This window comes from Salmo trutta, chromosome 35 (genome assembly GCF_901001165.1).
Source record: "Salmo trutta chromosome 35, fSalTru1.1, whole genome shotgun sequence".
Taxonomy (NCBI): Eukaryota; Metazoa; Chordata; class Actinopteri; order Salmoniformes; family Salmonidae; genus Salmo; species Salmo trutta.
The window spans coordinates 2,247,901-2,274,643 of record NC_042991.1 but is presented as its reverse complement, the minus strand read 5'-3'; the positions used below and the strand labels follow the sequence as shown (position 1 = coordinate 2,274,643).

At 43.5% G+C, this 26,743-nt stretch overlaps 2 protein-coding genes and 1 long non-coding RNA gene across 10 annotated transcripts in view; 2 read left to right on the top strand and 1 right to left on the bottom strand.

Moving 5' to 3' along the window:
* Positions 1–7,525, top strand: part of adgb (androglobin) — a 111,913-nt gene extending 104,388 nt beyond the window's left edge. For all 5 annotated transcript variants that reach the window (XM_029732969.1, XM_029732970.1, XM_029732968.1 and 2 more), the window contains 5 exons: positions 776–931; positions 1,055–1,145; positions 1,286–1,403; positions 6,522–6,705; positions 7,049–7,525. In XM_029732969.1, coding sequence (XP_029588829.1) covers positions 776–931; positions 1,055–1,145; positions 1,286–1,403; positions 6,522–6,705; positions 7,049–7,240 — 741 coding nt within the window. In that variant the 3' untranslated portion in view covers positions 7,241–7,525. The remainder of the gene's footprint in view (positions 1–775; positions 932–1,054; positions 1,146–1,285; positions 1,404–6,521; positions 6,706–7,048) is intronic.
* Positions 7,526–11,193: 3,668 nt separating this feature from the next.
* On the bottom strand, positions 11,194–14,443 carry LOC115175213 (uncharacterized). Of its 2 annotated transcripts, XR_003871935.1 has the most exons (3): positions 14,036–14,443; positions 13,591–13,806; positions 11,194–11,469 (listed from the first exon to the last, which is right to left on the bottom strand). It is a non-coding gene; the product is annotated as an uncharacterized LOC115175213 (long non-coding RNA). The 2 variants fall into 2 exon arrangements; XR_003871934.1 differs by lacking the exon at positions 11,194–11,469 and having other exon boundaries at positions 13,283–13,806.
* A 10,858-nt stretch (positions 14,444–25,301) lies between these two features.
* The window catches only part of LOC115174446 (syntaxin-binding protein 5-like), a 159,364-nt gene continuing 157,922 nt past the window's right edge, over positions 25,302–26,743 (top strand). For all 3 annotated transcript variants that reach the window (XM_029732966.1, XM_029732965.1, XM_029732964.1), the window contains exon 1: positions 25,302–25,849. In XM_029732966.1, the coding sequence (XP_029588826.1) occupies positions 25,709–25,849 (141 nt within the window). In that variant the 5' untranslated portion in view covers positions 25,302–25,708. The remainder of the gene's footprint in view (positions 25,850–26,743) is intronic.

Sequence of the window (26,743 nt, the reverse complement as noted above, 5' to 3'; positions counted from 1 at the left end):
GGTCGAGAGCTTTGCGTCCTCCGAAACACGACCCCGCCAAGCCGCAATGCTTCTTGACACAATTCTTGCTTAACCCGGAAGCCAGCCGTACCAATGTGTCGGAGGAAAGACCATACAACTGGTGACCGAAGTCAGTGTGCATGTACCTGGCCCGCCGCAAGGAGTCGCTAGAGCGCGATTGGATAAGGACATGCCGGCCAAACCGTTCCCTAACCCGGACAACGTAGGGCCAATTGTGCACCGCCTCATGGGTCTCCCGGTTGCAGCCTGGGAATCCGGGTCTGTAGTGAGGCCTCTAGCACTGCGATGCAGTGCCTTCAACCGCTGCGCCACACGGGAGGCATCCCTGTATTGTTTTAATAGATCTAACTACAGCTGTAGATCTGACCATGCTCCGCTCCCTTTGTAATTGCTTTTCTCCACTGTCTATTTGTCACAACCACTAAAGACAATGCCATTTGAAAGGCAGATTTTTCTAAATGCGCTCTCCTTGACTAAATTTCCATTTTGACGTATCCGTTTTGCTGCACCGTTGATGCAGCACGAGCTAAAAGAGGGTGAGAGGATATGATTTGTGAATAGATGAGCTGAGAAATGAGGATGAGATAGACAGGTGAATACATCATGACTTGGAACTGTGTCTCTTCTCTCTTTATGCAAGACTGGCTGGCTATAGCGCCATAAGAAAGAGATATTGGGAGATATCTGTAACCTCCCTCTGAAGCTTATGAAAGCTATTTGTGTATGTGTGTGCGTGCATGTGTGTGTTTTGTAGAGCCTGGATCAGTCGAAGCCTTACTGGACGCTGCGTGTGGTGAGTGACCAGTGTGATGCGGAGGTAATCGAGGTGAGGAAGGACACAGAGAGACTGGATGAAATCAGAGCTATGAAACAGGCCTGGGAGACCGCTGAGCCTGGCAGGTGTATCAAGGTAGAACAAACTCTATAGTATCTCGCTCCTTTTTTTGTTTCTCTCTCTCATTACATGGTGATTGAGTATTAATCAATAGTAATAGATATGTAACAGTATTGAGGATGTTGTAATGCGTTTAAGGCCCTCCAGTCCAGACTACAGTTCATTAACAAACTCCTACGTGGGGCCAATGCAGACACACCCACTGATGGGACAGAGAGTGGAGAGCCAGGTACCACACTCTGCAAACTCACCGACACATCTCTGAGTATTTCATTTTATACAGTATTTTGTGGAACAGTTGATGAAAGGAATGGTCACCTGTTATGAACAGTATGTTTAGGGATGTGTCTTTTTCTGGTTCTCCTGCAGCTATCCACCCCCTGTCCCCTGATGCTCATATGAGTCTGTCCAATCAGGAGCTGGCTCTCCTCAGCCAACCAGATCCCTCCCAGCACCACTTACCTATGGACTACACCCCCTTCATCAGGTCTCTCACTCTCTCTCAGTATAATTCACTCTCCTCCATTCCTCCCTCCTCTCTCTCTCTCTCTCTCTCTCTCTCTCTTCTCTCTCTACATTACTGCTTTTGGTGATATGTTTTTCCAGTTTGGTAAGAGGGAAAGGGGTCTCCCTGACCCATAGAGTACAATCCACTGAAGCCATTTAACCAGCTGTCCTGCCCTCTTCTCCCATTAATCTCCAGTCCCCTCTATGACCCTAGTTTCCTCTCTCAGTAACCCACAGTAATGTGATGTGTCCCCTCACCACCCCAGACTAGTCCAGTGTGTAGGTCCCTCTTTGCAGGGTCTGGAGGTGATACACAGGCCTGGCTCATTTCCTGCTGTCACTGGACAAGCTGTTTTCATCTGCACCATGGCTCTCTGTTGTGCGTGCGATCAGTGTCTAATGCACCCTCACATTTTATCCTTCCTTGTCATAGATAGTGGGTTATAATCAATAGAGTTTTATGCAGCTGTTCTGTGGACTCTGTCATGTATAGAGAAACACATTTTAAAGACCCAGAGTCACAGAGGTAGAAGGTGAGAGGGGGATAATTCCAATCTGTAGCTGAGCCCTGGACACTATTACTCAGTGTGTTTGTTGAAGACACTGTTTCATTTTCCTCTGCTGAAGGCAATAGTGGATAGACTGTCTTCTGTCTACTAGCTCTCCTTCCTTGAGAGAGAGAGTGTGTGTGTGTGTGTGTGTGTGTGTGTGTTTTGTTTGTTTGTTCCTGCCTGCCTGCCTGCCTACTCAGCAGCCCTCCCAGTCTCCATACATCAGCAGGTTTAGCCTCGCTAGCTTTTCTTTCTGGTCCTCTCTGGGGTTGCAACCCCAGCCTTCCTTTAGAGCTTTAAACAACAGCATGACAAGATTACACGCCTCTATTTAAGTGATAATGCCCTCGAAGCCGTTGTTTGGAGGATATATTGGTACTGCTGAATACAGTGCATTCGGAAAGTTTTCAGACCCCTTGACTTTTTCCACATTTTGTTTTGTTGCAGCTTTATTCTAAAATGGATCAAGTAAATGTTTTCCCTCATCAGTCTACACACAATACCACATAATGACAAAGCGAAAACAGTTTTTTGAATTTTTTGCAAATGTATTAAAAATAAAAAACAAATACCTTATTTACATAAGTATTCAGACCGTTTGCTATGAGACTTGAAATTGAGCTCAGGTGCATCCTATTTCCATTGATCATCCTTGAGATGTTTCTACAACTAGATTGGAGTCCACCTGTGGTAAATTCAATTGATTGGACATGTTTTGTGAAGGTACATATTGGTTTATATAAGGTCCTACAGTTGACAGTGCATGTCAGAGCTAAAACCAAGCCATGAGGTCGAGGGAAATGTCCGTAGAGCTCCGAGACAGGATTGTGTCGAGGCACAAATTTGGGGAAGGGTACCCAAACATTTTGGCAGAATTGAAGGTCCCCAAGAACACAGTGGCCTCCATCATTCTTAAATGGAAGAAGTTTGAAACCACGAAGACTCTTCCTAGAGCTGGCTGCCTGGCCAAACTGAGCAATCGGGGGAGAAGGGCCTTGGTCAGGGAGGTGACCAAGAACCCGATGGTCACTCTGAAAGAGTTCCTATGTGGAAATGGGAGAACCTTCCAGAAGGACAACCATCTCTGCAGCACTCAACCAATCAGGCCTTTATGGTAGGGTGGCCAGACGAAAGCCACTCCTCAGTACAAGGCAAATGACAGACCACTTGGAGTTTGCCAAAAGGCACCTAAAGGACTCTCAGACCATGAGAAACAAGATTCTCTGGTCTGATGAAACCAAGATTGAACTCTTTGGCCTGAAATCCCCAAATACAGATGTCAAGCTCGTAGCGTCATACCCAAGAAGACTCGAGGCTGTAATCACTGCCTAAGGTGCTTCAACAAAGTACTGAATACTTATGTAACTGTGATATTTCAGTTTTTTATTTGTAATACATTTGCAAAAATTTCTAAAAAACGTTTTTTGCTTTGTCGTTATGAGGTATTGTGTGTAGATTTATGAGCAAAAAACTATTTGATACATTTTTAAACAAAGCTGTAACGTAACAAAATGTGGAAAAACTCAAGGGGACTGAATACTTTCCAAATGCACAGGCTTTGAGGGGATTATCACTTTTATACAACTGGTTACCAACATATTTAAATAATGCTTGACAAATTTTCATTAAAAACTTTATTTTGATTATTTGATTATTTTCATCCTTCCGCGAGATGTAGTCCCGATACAAATCTAGGGTTGCTAACCAAGCCGGCTGGTTGTTCGTTCTATCGGTTCGGTTGTCAGAGACGCGACCCAGTCGTTCAGTCTTTTTGTTCTGTATCTATGGACGTGATCCAGTTGTCCGTTCTAAATGTTCCATTGCCATACTGACTGGCAACGTTCTTATCCCTTGCTTGCTAGCTAGCCAACTACAGCTAACTTACAGTTACGTCAAACAGTGCAGCCAGACTAACAACAATGTAGCTGCATTTGTATTTGTTTAAGCTGTTTTCTAGTGACATTTATTTGGATACATCCATAACGATTAACTAATGAGGCGCAATTTCACCTTGCATAGAAAATGTGCTCACTCTGCCTGCCTGTCTGTCTCGTCCGGACAGGTTAATCACTATGGGACAGCTGGAGATGGAATTTGAATATTGAAACAATGTTGCAAATGTAGGAGAGGTTTATACAAATCTCCGCTGTTCTCTCCTCTCATCTCCTCTCTCCTCCTCTCTCCTCTCCTCTCCTCTATCCTCTCCTCTCTCTCCCATTCACCTCTCTACTCTCTGCTGGTTCTACATGATAAATGGGATGATATTTGGGTTTATTAATTAAGGAGCTATTTTGGGGTTCCAATGAGCCCGCCACTCCTGTGAGACGTGCCCCTCTCTTCACCCCTCCCCAGCTTACCCCCTTTGTTCCAATGTGTGTGTGTGTGTGTGTGTGTGTGCTGCCGTCTGCTCCTCTGGTTAATGGCTGTAGACACTCACCCTGATTCACACACACCTGCAAACACACAATTGCAGACACACACACACTCACTTCTAGACCCAGACACACACACTCTTCCAGACACACAGGCACACTCAGAGGGTAGAGAGGGTGATGTTCATTAACCATCCTAAGTCCATTAGCTCCCATCACGCCCCCCCCCCCCCCCCCCCTCAGTGTATGGGAAATAGACAGCCATATTTAGCCTTTTCTAATCTACCTTTAAATACCTCACCCACCTCACCTCTCCTCCCCGGGCCCCAGGAGACATACTACACTCAGTCATACTTGGCCCTGACCAGCCACCTCGACTCTGCAGCACTATCCTAAAGTCTATTTCTGACATCTCATCATACACCAGCCTAGTGCATCATCTATCCTTCCGTACAGTATGAGGATAGATGGGTATCTCAGAGGGAGGGAGGGACAGAGGGTGTGGGTGTGTGTGTGTGTGTGTGTGTGTGTGTGTGTGTGTGTGTGTGTGTGTGTGTGTGTGTGTGTGTGTGTGTGTGTGTGTGTGTGTGTGTGTGTGTGTGTGTGTGTGTGTGTGTGTGTGTGTGTGTGTTGGGAGGGGCTGTAGGATCTAGGATAGGAGACAAGGAAAGGTCAATGATATGCAGTTTGAGTTCATCTATGGAGGGGAGGGGAATGTGTACTCGGATTATCATTTTGATCATTCTTGTACTCCCTCTCCTAATCCTTGCATTCCTATTTCTACTTGTCCTCCCCACTGTCTCTTTGGCCCTCTTGCTCCCTCTACTTTTTACTATTTTTCTAGTATTCAAATTCAAATTGTATCATAGTCTTACTTCAGATAAATGCTTATGATAAGGAAATGTTTTCTGTTTCAATGTCTTTCATATATGTCTGTTTCATATAGACCATTGTGGGGCCGTATGTACCAGTCTCAGAATAGGAGTGCTGATCTAGGATCAGGGACCGGATTCACAAAACCTTCTTAAGAAGATATTTCTTCTTAACTGCCATGTTTTCCTTAACTATAGTCTTAAAAAGAAAGTTAAGCAAAGTTTCTATTCCTAAATAAAGTTAATGGAAATGTTTAAGGTTTTTCCTAAGTTTCTTCCTAAGAAAAAAGTGAAGAAGAAATGGGATTCTTGAAAATAATGCTTTAAGATTTCTTCTTGGAAATGTGCTTAACTTTAGGACAGCTAAACCCTTGTCTTGAGACGAATGGATACTTTTGTAACCATGAACGTTTTCTTGCGCTACAGACACAGTTGGCTACCGGATATTTAAATACAGTAAGAATACAAATGAAACATGCATTACCTAGCTAGCTAGTAATTAACAATATATTACAATATTCTAGCTAACGTAGCTAACTAACTTACCGGTCGTGCAGTCCCTCTACCACCATCTCTATGATGGACGACACCTTCTCCTCCAGCTTGTCTACATGAATGGTCTCTCATTTCCCTTCTTCTTAGCAGCCGACTTGATGTCGGACCACTTCTTTTTTACGGCGTCACTGTCCCTTGCCATACCCCCGACGGCAGAGACAGACTCGGCCACTCTCGCCCATCCTTTCTTTTGGTCTCTATGGTGACCCCGCAGTTATCAAGTCTCCCCAACAGCAACCTTTTCCTGGCTGCTATTTCCTCCACCTTCACTTCAGTTTCTTTTCTTGGTTATCCGTTTTTGATTTTGATATAGCTAGTCTGATGGCTATAATGTGTGAAAAATAACGAAATAACTAAATCCGATCATCCCTGTCACATACGCTTATTTATTGGTTTCAAGCACGTTACTAATGTCAATGCCACATAAGATATTTATGAAGTTCTTAAGAAAGATATTTACGAAGTTCCTAAGAAAACTACAAATTCCTAAGAACATTTTGAGGAATTGCATTTACGAACTATCTTATGAACTTCCTATTTTTTTCCTTAAAGTTCTTACGTTTTTTCGTAAGTAATGTTTTGTGAATCCAGCCCCAGGTCCCCTCTGTCCATGTAATTTTTCATGATGATCTAAAAGGCAAAACTGAGGCTAAATCAGCACTCCTACTCTGAGACGCTTGATACATATGGCCCCAGATATTCTACCTAACTAAGCATGTTGCCCGGTATGCTGTGTTCTGCTGTGTAGGAGGCAGCGGGAGGTTCCTGTTTTGAAGGACCAGGTGATGGAGGAGGCCCAGCGGAGGGAGCGCTTAGAGCAGATCCAGGGCTTCAGGTTGGTCAGAGACACTGTGCTGGAACACCGCAGGCAGGAGCAGGCTAACAGGAAGGAGCTCAAGAGACGCCAGCTGGAGATGTACGACGGCCTTCAGGTCAGCACAGGGTTAACAGGGTTGTACATATAATATAACGCGCAGGTATGTGCACACCACACATACACACACGTACACACAACACAGAGAACAGAACAACTCTGCAAAGACTGTATAAAACTATGAATCATACTGTTATGACTTTGAGAGGAAAAGGGACAGGATATCAGTAGCCTTCTGAGCCGCTTGATCTTGCGAGCTTACATGAATGGTTCGCCATTTGTGGAAACTCGCGAGATCAGGCAGCTCGTGAGGCTAGGATATCAGTTGATCGTCTCTCTGTCTTTCTCTCTGTCCTTCTCTCTTCCACCTTCTTTGTCCCCTTCCCCCTCTCTCTGTCCAGGTGGCGTTGGGAGTGCAGCGTCAGAAGGTGCTGGCGGCCCGGGAGGTGTTCCGAAACCGGCTACTGGAGGCGGAGCTTCGTCGTCAGGAGGAGGAAGAGGTGGCTCTGGAGGCCGCCAGGCAGCTGGAGCTAGAGAAGAACGCCGCCCAGCAACCCAGCAAGCAGGCCAAGAGTGCCAGCAAGAAGAAGTGATCCCATTGGGTACGCCATCACTGTCCCCAACTCCTCCTCCTTGATTGTCAGCCAATCTGAGTCAGTCGTTATGATATAGAGCAATATTTATAGAGAGCAATATTCACCTAAAGTGTTTTTACTTCAGTGTTTAGAAATTATTATTTTATTGCAAATAGTGCTTCATTAAATACTATTCACATGTATTTGTTATTCCAGTCTGATTCTGATAGTGCTGCAATGTTGTCTGTTCTTTCTGTCTGTCATTAAAACACTGTGTCAGCTATCTGGAGGACTCAAACCTCAGGTTGCTTACTTGTAACTCCTATACAGTGAAACATCTTGCCCATTGCAAAAAAAACATATTGCAGACATCAAAATGACAGAAATGGAAAATGCACAGAACCCAGTTGTAAGTCATTTCCTCAATTATTGATCACTTCCCTCTAAAGAACGCCAGGGACATCTTTAATACCTACACATTATTGTTTTTACTTTTATATTCATCTGCAGTTTTGAAGGTCACAGTATTGACTGGATCACCAGATCAATTGAAGACAAGTGTTGGGCTCAACCAAACATTTTGGCTGACTGAATGATTGGTTGGTGAAGACTGCCTCGCACCATTCGTATTGTGGCCTGGATTGGTTCATTCCCAATAAGCCCACCTTGCTGATCAATGGTAGTGTGGTAGTGTTGATGGCAGACAAACCAGCTTTGGTCAAAGTAGAAGGAAACAGAGAATATTTTGAACTACAAGTATTATCTGTTGATCATCAACATATACAGCTCTGATGCCCTGAGTTAGAGACAGTGGTACAGTCAAAGCCTGTATCAACAATCTTAACATCTTTGGTACAGCTTCTCACAGGTAGACAATGGCCCTGGTTCAATACTTCAGAGATGCATCCTTCCTTGTTCTCTTGAGGTAAGCACAGATCTAGAAGTGACTGAATAGGTGAAAGCAAACTGCTGCCTTATTACTTCCACCAATCATCTCAGATTCATGATGACTTCAGGGAAGGTAGGAAGGAAGGCTGCATTTATAAAGTGTTCAAGCAGTCCTGAGGAGAGGAGAGCCCAGTCAGTGTAGTCCTGGTCAGGTGACTGCTGAGGAATGGGAAATCAAATGAAAAAGAAAGGGGCAATGGTGCCATCTAGTGGTGTTAATGCTTAATAAATCCTCATCAGTGCTCTAATCTAAAAGCCTTCGAAATGCTATGGGATTCTCAAGGTTGACAATAATGAATAGTTACATTTTGTGCCAGAAGAAAGGATCGTGTGAGTGCACATGTTCATGCATGCAAATGTATGTGTGTGTGTTGCAGAATGAGTCAGCGGTGCAAGGGTGTACAGAGCTATTCCATTGTTTGGTTGTAGATGGCTCACCTCACACATCCTTATGGAGAATTCTGGCATGTTCTATGGCCTACAACAACACTACATGACTGTGTCGTTATTGTAGGCAAGGTCACCACAGACCTCTACATTGTGTGACAATAGTCTTACATATGTATCATGTTAGTCAGTGTGTGTTCTACCTAGCGGTAGACCGTAATAGGATAGTGTACTCACATAGGCCTGTGCTGTCCAGACTGTGTGTGTGTGTGTGTGTGTTCAGCCTGGCAGTCAGGCCTCATCCAGCCAACACAACCCTTATTTCCCCTCGTAGCCGCATGACGGAGCTAATCCACTAAGCCCTGTTCCAGGCACAGAGCATTCCCTGCTTCCCTCCATTCTCCACTGCTCTCCCTCGCTTTTCATTTCTCCTTTTCAAATCATCATTGTTATTTTCAGTTTTTCTCTTGTTTGTTTCCCTTTCCACTGAGGTGCCGTAAAACCCCGTATGCATGGCAGACTCCTGCATGTTGAGTGTGTCTTTCTCAAGATGCAGCAGCTTGTTTACCTTCTTTCAATGAAAAGCACGATGGCAAACCTGTCCTTTATTATGAAATTCCGTAACAGTGTAATTGCCATCGACGTGTGTATTAATTGTAAAGCCGTCTGTTCTGTAAGTCGGCAGCTGTTGTGTTTATGATTTGATATAAATATGTTGTGAGGGAAGGGTAGCTATGAGCAGAAGGGAGGTCTAGCCTAGTTGTGTGTCTGACTAAATGTGTCAGTGTGTAACGAGAGAATCTGTGTGGGGCTTAATTGGAGGCGTAGAGAAAGGGATGATGAAATCAGGTGAAACAGGAGCAACACACACAGACAGAGCAGTCCTTGAGTGACGTGCTTGCTTTGGAACCCCTTTCCTTCCCTGCTGAGCACCATGACAAATAGGAATCGTTGAGTCATCCATCTACATACAGAAGAACATGGATCGGCCGGTCAGAAGGTATTCGCTCATACTTGCTAGTCTTTGACACAGACAGGGAGAGAATAACAAGGGGATGAATCATTCAACCTGTCAATATATCCATACATTCTGACTCTACTTCTTGACCCATTCACACATTTACTGAGTCACACACTTCCTGCAATTTTGTATAGCTCTTTTAACAAGATCTCAAAGCACTTTACATTGTATTTTATGTATTTGGTTGGTTAACTCATGCGCACACACACACACACACAGACTCCTCTGTGAGCTCAGAGAGGTGGGAGAGGGTCATTTGGATCGCTGGTTCCACATTGTGCTGAAGCACGGCCCTCTGGGAATGTAAATCCTCCAGGGGGTACAGTCTTTTGTCACCAGAGAGAGAGAGAGGACTGCTTCTCAGCCCTGTTTGATGAGGAGGGTTAGGCAGGTTGCCAGAGCCTTGATGTTTTATGGAACGATTGCACCGTAGACAGGAGAAGGTAGGCTTCCAGGATTGAGCCCAAGGTTTTACTGCAGTAATCCGACACATCCTAACACACTCACACACAAGCACACACTATCACGCACACACACATCTTTGTTTTTTTCTGTCGTCAAAATGATGAAAGCTGGACAGCACCCCAGACGAGTAGCAAAGAAATGCTGACCTGGATGCAGTTTCACCTCAGTAATCCTTCTCTGCTCTGCCTTCCCTGTTACTCCCCCTGAGCCTTACTCCCTCATCTGTCTCCCTGACGCCGAGTCAAGGAGCAGAGTGCAAGGCACACAGGAGCGATAACACAGCAAGATGTCAAATAAATGAGGGTGGAAAACAGAGAGAAAAGAACAAATAGCTGAATGTCAGAAATACAGGAGGAGTGAACACAACAATAAGGTCACAGCTGAGGAAAATACAAAATGGTGCAGCAAATAGACACGCAAACACATCCTCGTCGGAATGTTTTAACAATCTAACTGTTAATGCTGTGACAATCCATTGATCTCTTTTTGCAGAAATGATTCCCATTGGACCTCCCAGCCTGGTCTCATAGACTAGACATAGTAAATGTAAATCCAAGACACTCAAATTAGTATGATATTGTACATTTGGTATGGTTAGACAGAAGGTTATTTAAAGCAAAAATGAAAGTAAGGTTGTTGGTCAGCCTCGATGGGTGAGCGTGTAATGTGAACGTCTAGCAACCCAAGGTTGTGTTTTCAAATCATCATGGACAACTGTAGCATTTTAGCTAATTGGCAACTTTGCAACTACTTAATATTTCTTTGCTACTTTGCAACTACTTAGTATGTTAGCTTCCCCTAACCTTAACCCCTAGCCTAGCTAACGTTAGCCACCTTCCTGACTTTAGGAATTTGTAATATATCATACGTTTTGCAAATTCGGAAAATATTGTACAAATTGCAAATTGTAATTCATAACATATACAAAATGAATGCTGGACCACAACCACTAGCCTAGCAGTTAAGAGCGTTGGGCCAGTAACCAAAAGGTTGCTGGTTCGAATCCCTGCGCCGGCAAGTTGGAAAAATCTGCCGTTCTGCTCTTGAGCAAGGCAGTTAACCCCCAACAACAACTACTCCCAGGGCCCCATGGACGTCGATTAAGGCAACCCCCCGCACCTCTGATTCAGAGGGGTTGGGTTAAATGCGGAAGACACATTTCGGTTGAATGTATTCAGTTTCCCACAAATTAATACATACCATACGAAGCATAACATATACTAATTGCAGTGTCCTGGATTTATGTTTACTATGTTACGTCTACACCGGATGCCAGGTTGGACCTCCGTGTCTACTTTAATTGACTAGTCCTTGTAGAGAACTGGGCAGAAGGTCAAACAACCCAGGGGGTCAATGGATGGACAGTGGAGTGGAGACACGTTGTGGTAAATCCCTGTGTTCTGTCCATCGATCGTCCAGCTGCTTCCTGGGATAGAACAGGAAGAGACAGGAGAGAGAGGAAGACTGTCAGTCACACCAGGGGTGGGATTGGCAGCTGTCTGTCACTCAGGAGATCAAACACTTTAGGGACTGAGGCAAAATAGGGGTTGGGGAAGGGGAAATGGGGTTTTAGGGGTTGGGGAAAATAGGGTTTTGAATGTAAGATGGCACCGTACATGTAAGATGGCACAGTACAGGTGCATCAAAGCTGGGACCGAGAGACTGAAAAACAGCTTCAATCTCAAGGCCATCAGACTGTTAAATTGCCATCACTAGCCAGCCTCTGCCCTGAACCTAGTCACTAGATGACCACCACCCGGTTACTCATTCCTGCACATTCCTGCTCCCTATGTACCTAGACATAGAACACTGGTCACTTTAATAATGGAACACTGGTCACTTTAATAATGTTTACGTACTGGTTGAGAGAGTGTGCAAAGCTGTCAAAAGGTGTAAACTTTGAAGAAACTCAAATATAAAATATATTTTGATTGGTTTAACACTTTTTTGGCTACTACATGATTCATTATGTGTTATTTCATAGTTGTGATGTCTTCACTATTCTACAATGTAGAAAATAGTAAAAATAAAAACCCTTGAATGAGTAGGTGTGTCTAAACCTTTGACTGGTACTGTATATATATATATTTATACTCTGGACTCTGACATTGCTAGTCCTAATATTTCTATATTTCTTAATTCTTTAATTTATTATTTTACTTTTAGATTTGTGTGTATTGTTAGATATTACTGCACTGTTGGAGCTTGGAACAGAAGCATTTCGCTACACCCGCAATAACATCTGCTAAACATTTGTATGTGACCAATAAAATGTTATTTGTTTGGGAATCAATTATTTGGTCCCCACAAGTATAGTCGAATCGTGTGTGTGTGTGTGTGTGTGTGTGTGTGTGTGTGTGTGTGTGTGTGTGTGCGCGTTCCCTCAGTCATCGGCTGCCTGGTTCCCCTGACAGGTATGTTGAATATTATTGATACTGTGTGTAATGACACTGCCCACTCCTCTCTATTTGTCTCAGAGAGTAGGAGTAGGTCAGTAGAAAGTCATCTTCAAAAGCTTTACGTCTTGGTCTGTCGATAGATGTGATTATTGTGTTTATTTTAGGAAATTGTTGAGTCAGATGTTGCTGTGTCAATAATAGTCAGATGTGGGTTTTATGTGTGTGTGTGTGTGTGGGGGGGGGGGGGGGATGAACAGACAGACAGATGACACATTTTTCATTAAATAATTTCAGACAAGCAGGCTATTATATCATAACATAATTGCTTCTCGTTAGCTGTGATTGCGTTTGACCGGCAACAGACATGCCTTATTTTACACTTGAGCTGAGAGGTGTCAGGTTGCCAATAAAGCTGAGTTTCCCCGCCGTGGGACATAGGAATCATAATGAAAACCAATTACTGGCTACAATTAAGCCCCTGATTTACCACTAGAGGCCCCCGAGAGTCACTATAGATGGAGACAGGGCCTTGGTAAGAGACCTCACTGTCAGAACACTCTCTGCATCTCTGGGGGAGGGGTGTTTTAATATCTTTAGGTATTGTGTTTCCTAATTCATACATCTCTCTACTGTATGTCTTTTTGGAAGATTACTTCATATCTCTCCACATCTGGAAGATTAGAGTTGTATTATTGACACGTAGGCTTCAGTGTGAGGTATGACATTTGGTTTATGAATGTAAATCGAACGGAGCGTGGAAAACTCTCTCTCCCCCGAACCTGTTTTCTGAAGATGTAACTACAGTACATGTATATTTACATTACATACTGGAATCATGAGGTTGTTTCAGTCTTCTTTATTAGACTCCTTATAAGAGTGTCTTCTAAATGACTTACTTGAATGTAATCCTTTGGCCCCTCTCTTTCTTTGCAATCTCCAACCCTCTTTCTTCCTTAGCCACTTTACATACTAAAAATCACAATCACTCTAAGTGTCTGTAAAGGACATTGGGTAAAACCATCCAAACTATCCATGGAGGTCAATTCACTCTGTAGGCACCTGTTCCAATTGCCACAGCCAGGAATATTGTTTATGTCTTGGTGGCCCACACACACGGTTCGGTCATGGTCAGAGATGACTGAACTTACTTATTGATCAGTGCGTTTGAACCCTGTGGAGGACGGGCCAGTTCCCCAGAGGAGTGACGGTCGAATGCCAAACTGTCACGTATTGGTAATCGTTATCGAAGGCCAGGGACAGCGGTAACAGGGTGCGAAGGACCAGCGAGGCATGCGGCGAGCATCATATGTCTCCACCCCCTCCTCTCCTCCTCCAACTCCTTTATCTGCCTGTTGTGTGTGCCACTGGGACAGAAAATAAATCCTGCTGAGTTATCAACACAGTTGGTGGTCAATGATCCTGTCAATTCAATAGAAATCATGGGCAGTGTTCAATCAATTCAATCAATTTCCAGTTAATGCCTTCTACTGCCTGAGATAACAATGGAAAGGAACCCATTTTTGTATACCCCTTCATCTGTAGCACAGAAAGAATTAAAAGTCAATGAATGGCAAAAAGAGGACATCAGTTTACCTGTCTCCAACTTGGTTCTTTAAAACAGCTCTTGATGTATTGTCTTCCGACAGGTGGCGTCACTCCTATGCGACGGTCATCCCTCAACAGTGAAGTCGGGATCGTTGCGCTTTCTGATTGTGTTTTTACCTCAGAACCCTCCTCCATTTTGGCTCCTTTGACTGCAGTTTCTCAGTGTGAATGTGCTCCCCTGAAAGCCCTGTGTCACTGCGTTAATGACATTACCGGTGCCCTTTAGTTTAGTCATAGCGTCTGTCTCCTCCCAGGGAGTTGTCTGTTGATAGGAGTCCTATCGCCTTTGCTGATTGTAGGCACTGATACCAGCTGTGCCGCCCTGAGTGTAGAGCAGACTAGCCAGCCAGTGTCACATCACGTCCATTCCCCGAGCCTTTCTGCTCCACTGCACACTTTGGCGCACGCACACACACACACACACACACACACACACACAAAGAGACGCTCACACACACACGCAGAGATGCACACACAATCCAATCCAAGCCCCTACCTACACACAAACCCAAAGACCTCTCTCTCGCTCTCTCATACACACACTCCCACGTATGCACACTCTCTTTACCTGTCTCTGTCTCGCCATCATCTCTGGGTTGTTACTGTTCATAGCTGCATATTTCACTGACCTTTTGCAATCGTCCATTTTAATCTGATTGGACCTATCCTTGTTAAACAAGCACTCACCTTTTTACAAGGTTAGCATCAAAGAATCCTGTGGCTCCATATATCTCTCCTCTCTGTTGGAGGTAAATATTATCCTCCTCTCCTCTGTCTGTCAGTGAAACTTCAAACAGGCATCAGTCATTATTGGGCTGGTTATTTAAGCTGGGTGTCATTAAAAGTGCCATGGTTTTAATGAAGGCTTTATTATGTTTTTAATATCTATGCCTCCATCCGTTAATCTCCTTTATCACTCATCAATAGTTATGAGGTTCTGTGCAGTAGAGGGTGTACGCATGTATATGCCGTATACACACTTATTTTTCAGTGAGCACTGCGTATACTGACTTCTTAATCCTCGATGGTGCGTATCAAAGCAGTGTAGCGGAGGTATACACCGTATCAATTAATAAGGCTGATGGAACAGATCAGAATGTTTTAGCTTAAAATGTTGATCATTTAGGTGCAGCAATGTGTACACCGCGGTAGGCCTATGCGTGAATGTTCCGAAACGCACATTTTTGGGGTAATGCCTTTCTAAAATGCACACTACACACCCGAACGGTTTCGTGGACATACATGGAAATGGACATACATGGAAATATCCGTTAGAAATGTTGAAGAGGGGAGATCTAAGCATGCAGCAACTATCGTAGGCTGCTAATATGACTAGGATAATGCCTTTGGCTGCTAGACAATGAAATAAAGAAAAGCAATAGAACAGGAGAAAGCATATAAGGGGAAGTCTTTAGAAAATAATTGCCTCTACGTTTCTATGGTGCGATCGTGGATAAAGGCCACATTGAGGCAAGGTAAGACATGCCTCATAATATGAAGTAAAACGTCCAGGTTTCGAACAATTATTAAGGAAAAGGACAAATATAGTGACGCTAATGATAGGCATAACTGTACTCTGGTAGATGGAAAGGCTTTCCTAATAACCTTCTCAATTTAATGTTAGGCATAGGCTACTTTGTAGCTAGCTATCTGGCAGAATGACATAATGATTATTTGCGTCAATACAGTGGCCATTTGTTTTGCAAACTCCGTCTCATGTGCTACATAAACACTGCTGACCAAATAGTGCTAAGTGCCTGTGCACTTGAATTAAACGGTAACTACACTGAATTAAATGGTAACTACACTCAAATAAACATGTTCTATTTTTTCCCAGGCCTCAAAAGTGGTCTCCTGATGTGGTTTAAGCATTGTTATGGACATATAACATCCAATTTGGTTGTTTTTCTATTAAAAAAGTTTGACTTTCAGAACAGAAACCTGAATAAAAAGAAAAGAAATCTGAAACCTGTGAATTTCTGACTCAGTTGACAGACTAATTTATCTGTTTCAAAAGTAGACCTACTTGCACAGTACAGCTTGAGATAATTCTGAGTGTATGTCACTGTTTCTAATATAATTTTTCACACAGGTCGCCTTTCCTTCACTGGGCGGGCCACTTCTCCAGGCATCACGCCACCACTGGTTCTGTGTGACCATAGGGGGTGTCATTTACCTAGACATCTCCCATACTGTGTGACACACATTTACACACATTTACACACACGTAATCAGAGCGCCAATGACATTAGAAGCATCCCCCTATTTAACCACACACAGACAATTAAGCGCTCCCTCAAGGACAGCGACTCATTAATCCTTTACACTTGTGGGAATTTGGCTATATGGATAGGGCTAAATTGAAATGTTTCTTACAGAAGAACATTTATAATATGAAAACCATAAGAATTGAAAGGGAACAGTTTGGAGATTATGGGAAAAGTTTTAGGCCAAAGTTGAGAACACACAGTTCACCTGACACAAGACTGAATCCAAACATTACACTGCTGATTTCATGTGCATTTTACACTGAATGTCCAAACATTAGGAACACCTTCCTCATATTGAGTCACACCCCCTTCTGCCCTCACAACAGCCTCAATTCGTCAGGGAGTCGGAAGCATTCCACAGGGATGCTGGCCCACGTTGACTCCAATGCTTCCCACAGTTGTCAAGTTGGCTGGATGTCCTTTGGGTGGTGGACTATTCTTGATACACCCAGGAAACTTCTGAGCGTGAAAAATGCAGCAGCATTGCAGTTCTTGCTGTTCTTGGGCCTGGCACCTACTCCCATACCCTGTTCAAAGGCACTTAAATATTTTGTCTTGTCCGTTCACCCACTGAATGACACACCACACACAATCCATGTCTCAGTTGTCTCAAGGCTTAAAAATATTTATTTAACCGGTCTCCTCCTCTTCATCTACACTGATTGACATCAATAAGGGATTATAGTTTTCACCTGGATTCACCTGGTTAGTCTATGTCATGCAAAGAGCAGGTGTTCCTAATCGTTTGTACACTGTGTACATATACTGTACTTTTCGCCGCATTTGTTGATAACGAAATCTGAAAAGACTGGATGCATTCAGTAACATCCCACTGGGCACACACTGGTTGAATTAACGTGGAATAAATGTTGAATTGACATCTGTGTCGTGTGGGATGATAAGAATATTCCCCCCAAAAATGTAGGGTTGGTGCAACATAAAACCAAAAAATTGCAAAGGTTTGAACGAGAGGACTAACTGGTGTCTCGAAGTGGCCGCACACCTCTCCAAAGTGTGCACAGTTCCGAAGTAATTTCAATGCACTTTTATGACTCAAAGAAGTCTTCAACTCTAATGTGCTTTTTTGAGCTCTCCTAGCTGTGCCGTTGAGGAACAAGCACACACTTGTTGTTTTGTTTGGAACACAACCCTGCATCCTCGCCATCACACCATTTCTGTTTTAAACATTCCATAAAATGACCCATTATAAATCTGGATCAGGTGAGCATCATTTGAAAGCTTGTTCTGTTGCCAGCATGACTAGCTAAGATATAAAATAGGATTTTACAGTGTTAGGCAATTCAGAAAAACAGATCGTAATTTTGTGCGCATAGAAAAGAGTCACGTGAGTGTTCCGCAGTGAATTTTCTTCACAATAGACAAACATAAATAGGCTTATTCTGTTCAGAAAAACCCAGGGTATGATGCCGTGTCATCTTGTAACTGTACATTAAACATAGTGATTGTTATCGTTGACACAGTGAAATGAATTTTATGATATGGAAATGTGCACATTTGGACTCGGGTGTTTGCCTTGCTTGTATGACATAGGTATTTATTATAATCCTCAACATCTCATCTTTCTAAATACATCAAGTCCTCTTAAATTACAGCATTTCCCTCTCTCAAGACTGCATTGCTCAAGTTCAGAAAGGCTGACAGTCAAAATCCATACAGTGCTGTGAAGCACAGAGCCTGAGCTCTGACGTCATGTTGCTGTATAGCCACTGCGTTCCAATCTAGCTTATCAGTGCCCAAATCTGCCATTTTAAACCTGCATACGGGTACAACTTTAAAGGGATACCCTTTAAATCCTCTGAGGCTCAGAATGTGTGTGTGTGCGTGTATGAGTACATACTGCGTATCTGAGCGAGGTGTCCTATCCCTCGTTAGGGTCTGTTGCTGTGCATTGTGGGATGATGGCAGTGTGCCGGTGGGATGGTGAGGTCATAAGGCTCTGTACTCAGGTGTGTTGTGATCAGCTAGATTAACTACACCTGTCATTTAAGGTAGAAAGGTCGTTCATACCTCCTCTCTAGCGTAATATGTTGTCTCAGTGCATGACAAATAGAGGCTTCCCATCGTCCCTTTGACCTGGCATTGTGCCAGATTTTCACACATATACACCATTTAACCTGTGCCCTGTCATTGTCCCTTTACAGTAATGTGCTGTTAAACCAAATGTTTTGGGAATTTATTGTAACATACTGAACCTTTTTTTTTTACAGTAATTTACGGTAATTTGCTGGCAGTCATTTACCTGTAAGTGTAGTCTTTGTCGTTATAGCTACGCACTAGGCTAGTGTTTTATGTTGAAATGATGTATGAAAGCCAATGTGTTTTGCCTAGGGTAGTGCTTACTCGTCCTTGTACATACATCCTATTGCCTCTTATACTGCTTGTTATTGAGTTTCCATAAAGATGTCGATGTTAGAGAGATTTATCAGAATAAAAGCCTGTACATGATGCCACCACAGATAAGTGTCAAGTATCAAGTCATCTGTTACACAAATGAGCAACATGACGGTGTTATGATGGTGTTGTTGGTCTTAACGTATAGTGCTGCAGTGCCAAAGAGCCTGCCCTTTTCACCCCAATGATGTATACATGTCGATGGTTCATCCTAACCCCTGGCCTTGGATCACCACTAGATTAGACATACAATGTTGTACATAAACACAGACAGTCCAATCAGATCCCTGTGTATTTGTATATTTCCCACGGTTACTCTGCTAACTGATGATAGATGGCGTGCTCCAGGGCCAGGATGATGTATTGTGATGGGATTGGTCTATACATGTCCTGCGATAAAAGCCGGTCCTTGGGTTTAATCACAGTCGGCCAATCAGATCCAAGATGTGATGAGTTGCTTTGTTTATGAGAGGGACTGTCACATGTATCAATATGCAAAAAGGCAAATGAGTAACATTTAGATGATCTTGAACAATAATCAAATATTGATTGAGGTTCTAAAAATAACACACCTTGACTGAAAACAGAATTTACACCTCTGTCCATGCCCCATCCCTCTTTATTTCTCACCCTTTCTTTCTCTTTCCCTTTCCTTGCACTTTGCCAGTCTCAAAGAGAACAATGCAGCGCTGGGTCAATGGAAGGCTTTATCGAAGCACACAGCAGTCTGATTCTAAATACAACAGGCAAACACACACACACACACACACCTCCAGCAGCAGCAAGATGAATGGCCATGACACAATGGTGGTAAATTAAATCACTGATGAAACAGTCACCAAGGGCCCTCCATCCCACGCTGTGGCCTTGCATGTGTGTGGGCGGGAGGTATCTCGTTTCTCAGACACACACACACACACACACACACACACACACACACAGGGAACAGAATACCTAATAAGCGGGCTGTTTTCTTTGCTCTTTAAATGTATTCTGAAACGGAAGGATACTATTAGGCTGGGTTGGGAGGGGGTCAATAGGAGTTTATTATGCAAATATAAATCACAACAGGACTATATTGATATACTTTATATAATTTACACACAATTTCTCTTTGTTTCTTATTCAATACTGTCTAATACCAATGCAATACTAATGAAATAATAATGTAATAACTGGGTGGCATTTATACAATAGAAAAGTGTAACAGTGCTTTATGTAACTCCTGAACACACAATGTTACTTCCGTACACTTATTGTCAACTCACCTCACCCACCACCAATGTGTAGCATTCACCTGGTGTGTACTGTAGGCTACTTACCATTATGTCTCATCCCAAAACACGCAGACAGCCACATCAGACAGCTGGATCTATGAATAGCACAACTCAGCAATTTGGCCAGTGTTGGGATTTTTCAGTGTAACATTTCTAGTGTTAATTCTGGAATTAAATTCACTCTGTAACATGCTGACCACACCGCTCGCGTCGCAAAATAAATTTAAACATAAAGTTGAAGTCAGAAGTTTACATGACTCCAGGTTGGAGTCATTAAAACTCGTTTTTCAACCACTCCACAAATTTCTTGTTAACAAACTATAGTTTTGGCAAGTCGGTTAGGACATCTACTTTGTGCATGACACAACAATTGTTTACAGAAAAATTATTTCACTTTTAGCTCACTGTATCACAATTCCAGCGGGTCAGAAGTTTACATACACTAAATTGACTGTGCTATTAAACAGCTTGGAAATTCCAGAAAATTATGTCATGGCTTTAGAAGCTTCTGATAGGCTAATTGACATCATTTGAGTCAATTGGAGGTGTACCTGTGGATGTATTTCAAGGCCTACCTTCAAACTCAGTGCCTCTGCTTGACATCATGGGAAAATCAAAAGAAATCAGCCAAGACCTCCACAAGTCTGGTTCATCCTTAGGAGCAATTTCCAAACGCCTGAAGGTTCCACGTTCATCTGTACAAACAATAGTACGCAAGTATAAACACCATGGGACCACGCAGCCGTCATACCGCTCAGGGAGGAGACCCGTTCTGTCTCCTAGAGATGAACGTACTTTGGTGCGAAAAGTGGAAATCAATCCCAGAACAACAGCAAAGGACCTTGTGAAGATGCTGGAGGAAATGGGTACAAAAGTATCTACATCCACAGTAAAACGAGTCCTATATAGACATAACCTCAATTGCCGCTCAGCAAGGAAGAAGCCATTGCTCCAAAACCGCCATAAAAAGCCAGACTACAGTTTGCAACTACACATGGGGACAAAGATCATACTTTTTGGAGAAATGTCCTCTGGTCTGAGGAAACAAAAATAGAACTGTTTGGCCATAATGACCATCGTAATGTTTGGAGGAAAAAGGAGGAGGCTTGCAAGCTGAAGAACACTGTCCCAACCGTGAAGCACAGGGGTGGCAGCATCATGTTGTGGGGGTGCTTTGCTGCAGGAGGGACTGGTGCACTTCACAAAATAGATGGCATCATGAGGAGGTAAAATTATGTGGAGATATTGAACCAACATCTCAAGACATCAGTCAGGAAGTTAAAGCTTGGTCACAGATGGGTCTTCCAAATGGACAATGACCGCAAGCATACTTCCAAAGTTATGGCAAAATGGCTTAAGGACAACAAAGTCAAGGTATTGGAGTGGCCATCACAAAGCTCTGACCTCAATCCCATAGAACATTTGTGGGCAGAACTGAAAAAGCGTGTGCGAGCAAGGAGTTCTACAAACCTGACTCAGTTACACCAGCTCTGTCAGGAGGAATGGGCCAAAATTTACCCAACTTATTGTGGGAAGCTTGTGGAAGGCTACCCAAATCGTTTTACCCAAGTTAAACAATTTAAAGGCAATGCAAATAAATCATTCTCTCATCATTCTGAAGTAAATCATTCTCTCTACTATTATTCTGACGTTACACATTCTTAAAATAAAGTGGTGATCCTAACTGACCTAAGACAGGGGGTTTTTACTAGGACTAAACGTCAGGAATTGTGAAAAACTGAGTTTAAATGTATTTGGCTAAGGTGTATGTAAACTTCCGACTTCAACTGTACATGTTATTCAAATATTGCACTCACACTGCTCGCGTGCACCAACGAGCGTCTGCGTTGCAAGTCCTGCAAGTCCTGCCTCTCCTATCTCCTCATTGGTTTATAGAAGCAGATACCCACGTGCCATCTCCTCATTGGTTATACCCACGTGGGTGATTGAAAGATGAACTGAGGTTGGTCGTCGTGGTAACTATGAAAGTTAGATGCCAATTGCCATATAAAGTCCAAAGAAGAAAAAGCCTGGAAGGAGGAGAGATGACTAGAAACGATTCGGTTGACCGTTTTATGTGTGGATTAATTGTCAGAGTAGAGGACCTTGTGCATTTCAGATAAAATAACTCAGCGTTTATATCCCAGGACAAATTATCTAGCAACAGCAAGCTAGCTAAATAGGACAAATTAGCTGTCAACTGCAAGCTAGATGGCTAAATTGCCATAAATGTTTAATGCTTTTTGACCTGTCCCCAAATGAATGTCTTTGGTTTAGAGTTTGTTTTGATATTTCAACCTGCGTGTCGTCATCACGTTTGGTGTGGGGGGACAAAATCTATTTGCGCACGATGGCGGCCAGTTTGGATACGGTGTAAGAGTGAAATTAACACTCAGTGGTGTAAAAGAACCCCCAGTGCTGGTGTTAATAATAATTAAAGGAAATAATTAAACAACCATGTTTCTAACAAATACAATGTTCACTCTACAATTTACTCAAAAAGAAAAGGCCCCCTCGAAATATGCTAATTAGGCTTTGCACCATAGTGTTAGAACAACACCCACATTTTTTACTTGTAACACTTGAGGTTTTAATTTCTTACACTGAAAAAGTGTAACAGCATCAGCACAAAGCAAAGTTGAGTCCAGTTTACTCTAAATCAAGTGTCATGTTTTACACTGTAGATGTTGCATTTTACTCTACAGTAAAGCTATGCAAACACCACAATCAAGTTTCTTTGAACACTGAGAAAGTGTAACAGCGTCAGCACTAAGAAAAGTGAGTCCAGTTTGATCTATCTGAAAAAACATATAAACGCAACATGCAACAATTTCAACGATTTTACTGAGTTACAGTTCATGTAAGGAATCAGTCAATTTAAATAAATAAATTAGATAAATAAAAAACATCTATGGATTTCACATGACTGGGCAGGAGCGCAGCCGTGTGTGGGCCTGGCTCCCCAGGCCCACACACGGCAGCCAATCAGAATTAGTTTTTCCCCACAAAAGGGCTTAATAACAGACAGAAATTCTCCTCAGTTTCATCAGCTGTCCGGGTGGCTGGTCTCAGAAGATCCCGCAGGTGAAGAAGCCGGATGTGGAGGTCCTGGGCTGGTGTGGTTACATGTGGTCTGCATTTGTGAGCCCGGTTGGACGTACTGCCAAATTCTCTAAAATGACGTTGGACGCGGCTTATGGTAGAGATTTTAAAATTAAATGATCTGGCGACAGCTCATTTAGACATTCCTGCAGACAACATGCCAATTGCACGCACCCTCAAAACTTGAGACATCTGTGGCATAGTGCACATATTAGAGTGACCTTTTATTGTCCCCAGCACAAGGTGCACCTGTGTAATGATCATGCTATTTAATCAGCTTCTTGATTTGCCACACCTGTCAGGTGTATGGATTAACTTGGCAAATGAGAAATGTCCACTAACAGGGATTTAAACAAATTTGTGCACAACATTTGAGAGAAATACAACTTTTGTGCATATGGAAAAATTCGGGGATCTTTTATTTTCGATCTTGAAATATGGGACCACCACTTTTTATGTTGTGTTTATATTTGTGTTCAGTATAAATCAAGTGCTATGTTTTAAAATATAGGTGTTGCGTATTACTCTATAGTAGAGCTATGCAAACACCACATTTGAGTACCTTTGAACACTTTAATAGTAAAATGGGGAACAATGCAACATAGTTAAATCTTTAACACTTTCAAAAGTGTTATTTTAATACCAGTACAGTGGGACTCATATGTTCCCTGAAAATAGTGTACAGTTTACACTTTCAGAGTTAAATGTACACCATTGATTTTGGTGTGTAGTAAGTCCAGTCAGGTGCACTACCACTGTATGTAATAATGATCTATCTGGTGCTTGGGAAGGCTGTGGTGGTTAAGCCAAACAATAAGGATGGGAGAGGGAGAATAGAGAAGGATAGAGGGAGAGGAAAGGGGGAGAGGACAAGAAGGGTGGTAGCAGAGAAAGAGGTAGAGAGAGAGATATAGCTTCCCACCATAGAGCAGAGCAGGGCGCGCAGAACAGACCAGGGCGAGCGGAACAGAACAGAGCAGGGCGAACAGAACAGAGCAGGGAGAGCAGACAGAGCAGGGGGAGCAGAACAGGGCAGAGCAGAACAGAGCAGGGCGAGCAGAACAGAACAGGGAGAGCAGACAGAGCAGGGGGAGCAGAACAGAACAGGGCAGAGCAGAACAGAGCAGGGCGAGCAGAACAGAACAGGGCGAGCAGAACAGAACAGGGCGAGCAGAACAGAGCAGAGCAGAACAGAGCAGGGCGAGCAGAACAGAACAGAGCAGAACAGAGCAAGGCGAGCAGAACAGAACAGAGCAGAACAGAGCAGGGCGAGCAGAACAGAACAGAGCAGAACAGAGCAGGGCGAGCAGAACAGAGCAGGGCGAACAGAACAGAACAGGGCGAGCAGAACAGAGCAGTGCGAGCAGAACAGAACAGAGCAGAACAGAGCAGGGCGAGCAGAACAGAACAGAGCGAGTAGAACAGAACAGAGCAGGGCGAGCAGAACAGAGCAGAACAGAGCAGAACAGAGCAGAGCAGGAGGTATCAGGTGTGGAGCTCGGGAGTGTAAACACAACCATTACTTCCACCACTGTGCCTCGGTGTCTACTTCAGTGTGTGTGTGTGTGTGCCGTAGGCGCCTGGTGCGTGTGTGCCAACAGACATTCCACAGGTGTCCACGCAGTATCAGTCAGGCGTGAGAGCGACCCACAAAGCTTTTGGGGATCTTAGCATCCTTTAGGGATTGTTCTCTTCTCATGAGAAACAGTGAAAATAAAGCAAGGTTCAAATAAAATCCTCACAGTGATCACCATGGATAATGAATGAGCTATAAGTGTGGTGTTTTAATATTGATATGGGGCGTACAGCCAAGCCTTGTCAATGTGAATAAGGTTGTCTGTCTGTCTGTCTGTCTGTCTGTCTGTCTGTCTGTCTGTCTGTCTGTCTGTCTGCCTGCCTGTCTGTCTGTCTGTCTGCCTGTCTGTCTGTCTGCCTGTCTGTCTCAGCATGTCTGTCTGTCTCACCCTACCCTGTCTGTCTGCCCTGATGCATCCAAATATCACCAGGTGCTGTTCACCCTGCCCTCAGTGTGTGTGCGTGTGCGTACATGCACACGTGTGTGCGAAATAGCATGAGAGAGAGACAGAGAAAGAGGTGGGAGAGAGAATAAGGTAGATAAAGAAGAGAGAGCGAGATAGCGAAAGAGAGAGATCCTGCCTCTGTTGCAAGGGCAGAGAAGGAGATGTATATGGGAGCGGAGGCGCTTCAATCAAATATCCGGTTGCTGAAATGCGCAGAAGCACCGCTGCAGCTGCGTTCCGCGTTGACTGAGCGGAGAGAGGGGAGGGGAGAAAAAACGGAGAGAGCGAGCGAGCAGCGTAGACGCAGTGGGACACGGAGTCAGAGAAGACTACACCGACGCACATAGCCACACAACAAATAAACAGAGAATCGACTCGAAATTGCGCGTCAACGAGCCCGACCCGAGCGGTGTGCGGCCGAAACCCCTTTCACCATGGAGACTGCGGTGAAAACACAATCTAAAATGTGAGATTTACGAAGGCAATCAGAAGAGAGCGAGAGAGTGGCTTTACCCCCTTTTCTTGAGCTGGTGATTTCAATTCTGTGCTCCGTCGTCGTTGCAGTGTTTCTGGGGTAAAATGAAGAAGTTTAACATCAGGAAGGTACTGGACGGCCTAAAGGAGCAAGCGTCTTCCTCGGCTTCGTCTGGCCAGTCGTGCACCCAGGAGAACAATTTGATGCAGGAGACCCTTCAGTCCGAGAATTTTCAACTCTGCAAGGTGGGCGAGTCAGATGCATTTTATTATGCAGCTGTATCAAACATTTATGTATCAAACGTTTGTTTTTTCTTACTGCATATTGGCTGCCGCTTCTCTCAATATTGATAGACTACTTAACGCGCTGCCACCTATATTATTGATAGCCTACAATGTTACCGTTATCATCTGATGAACGGTTAAGATACTATAGCTGACCACCTGCGTTTGCCTGGTCTTTTTCATCAACATCTGTTATGAAACGGTATTATAATAATGATAATATAGTTTGCTTCATAAGCAACACCATCTGTCAATTCCCAGGGTTTGTTAACCTAGCCTGTAAAATGCGCATATGGCGAATGCGTTTAGATATCTACCAAGATAGAATAGGATTTCCATCATAATTTAGCGTTTGTTTTTATACATCCCAGCATTAGCCTATATAGTCCTACCTTTATAACGATCTATTAAATGCATAGGCCTACATATATCCCATCTTCCGTTCAAATAGACTGGTTTCATCGCTCATGTCATGTGCACTTCGCATGAACTGTCATACAGAGGGGTTGGGATAAAACAACCCGTTTCTTGCATAATCAGATCGATCGGCTTGGATTAACATGTCAATCGCTGGGTTCCTGGCCGGTTGATACAGTGGCTATCAGTCTCCCACCAACACTCACCTTCCAGTTCACACACCCGATTCCCTCATTGATCCATAGAAGAAGGCTGCGTCTGACATTTAGACCCGTGTTATCATGCACTGGCTCCCATTATTCATTGAATAAGTCTTGACAGAAGAATGGATGGGGTTAATAAGAGCTCACATTCGATTTACATTCACGCACTGCCTGCAAATTAGCTGGAACGAATGTAGCCCATCCTTAGGACGCCACAGCAAATGTGTATTACCCT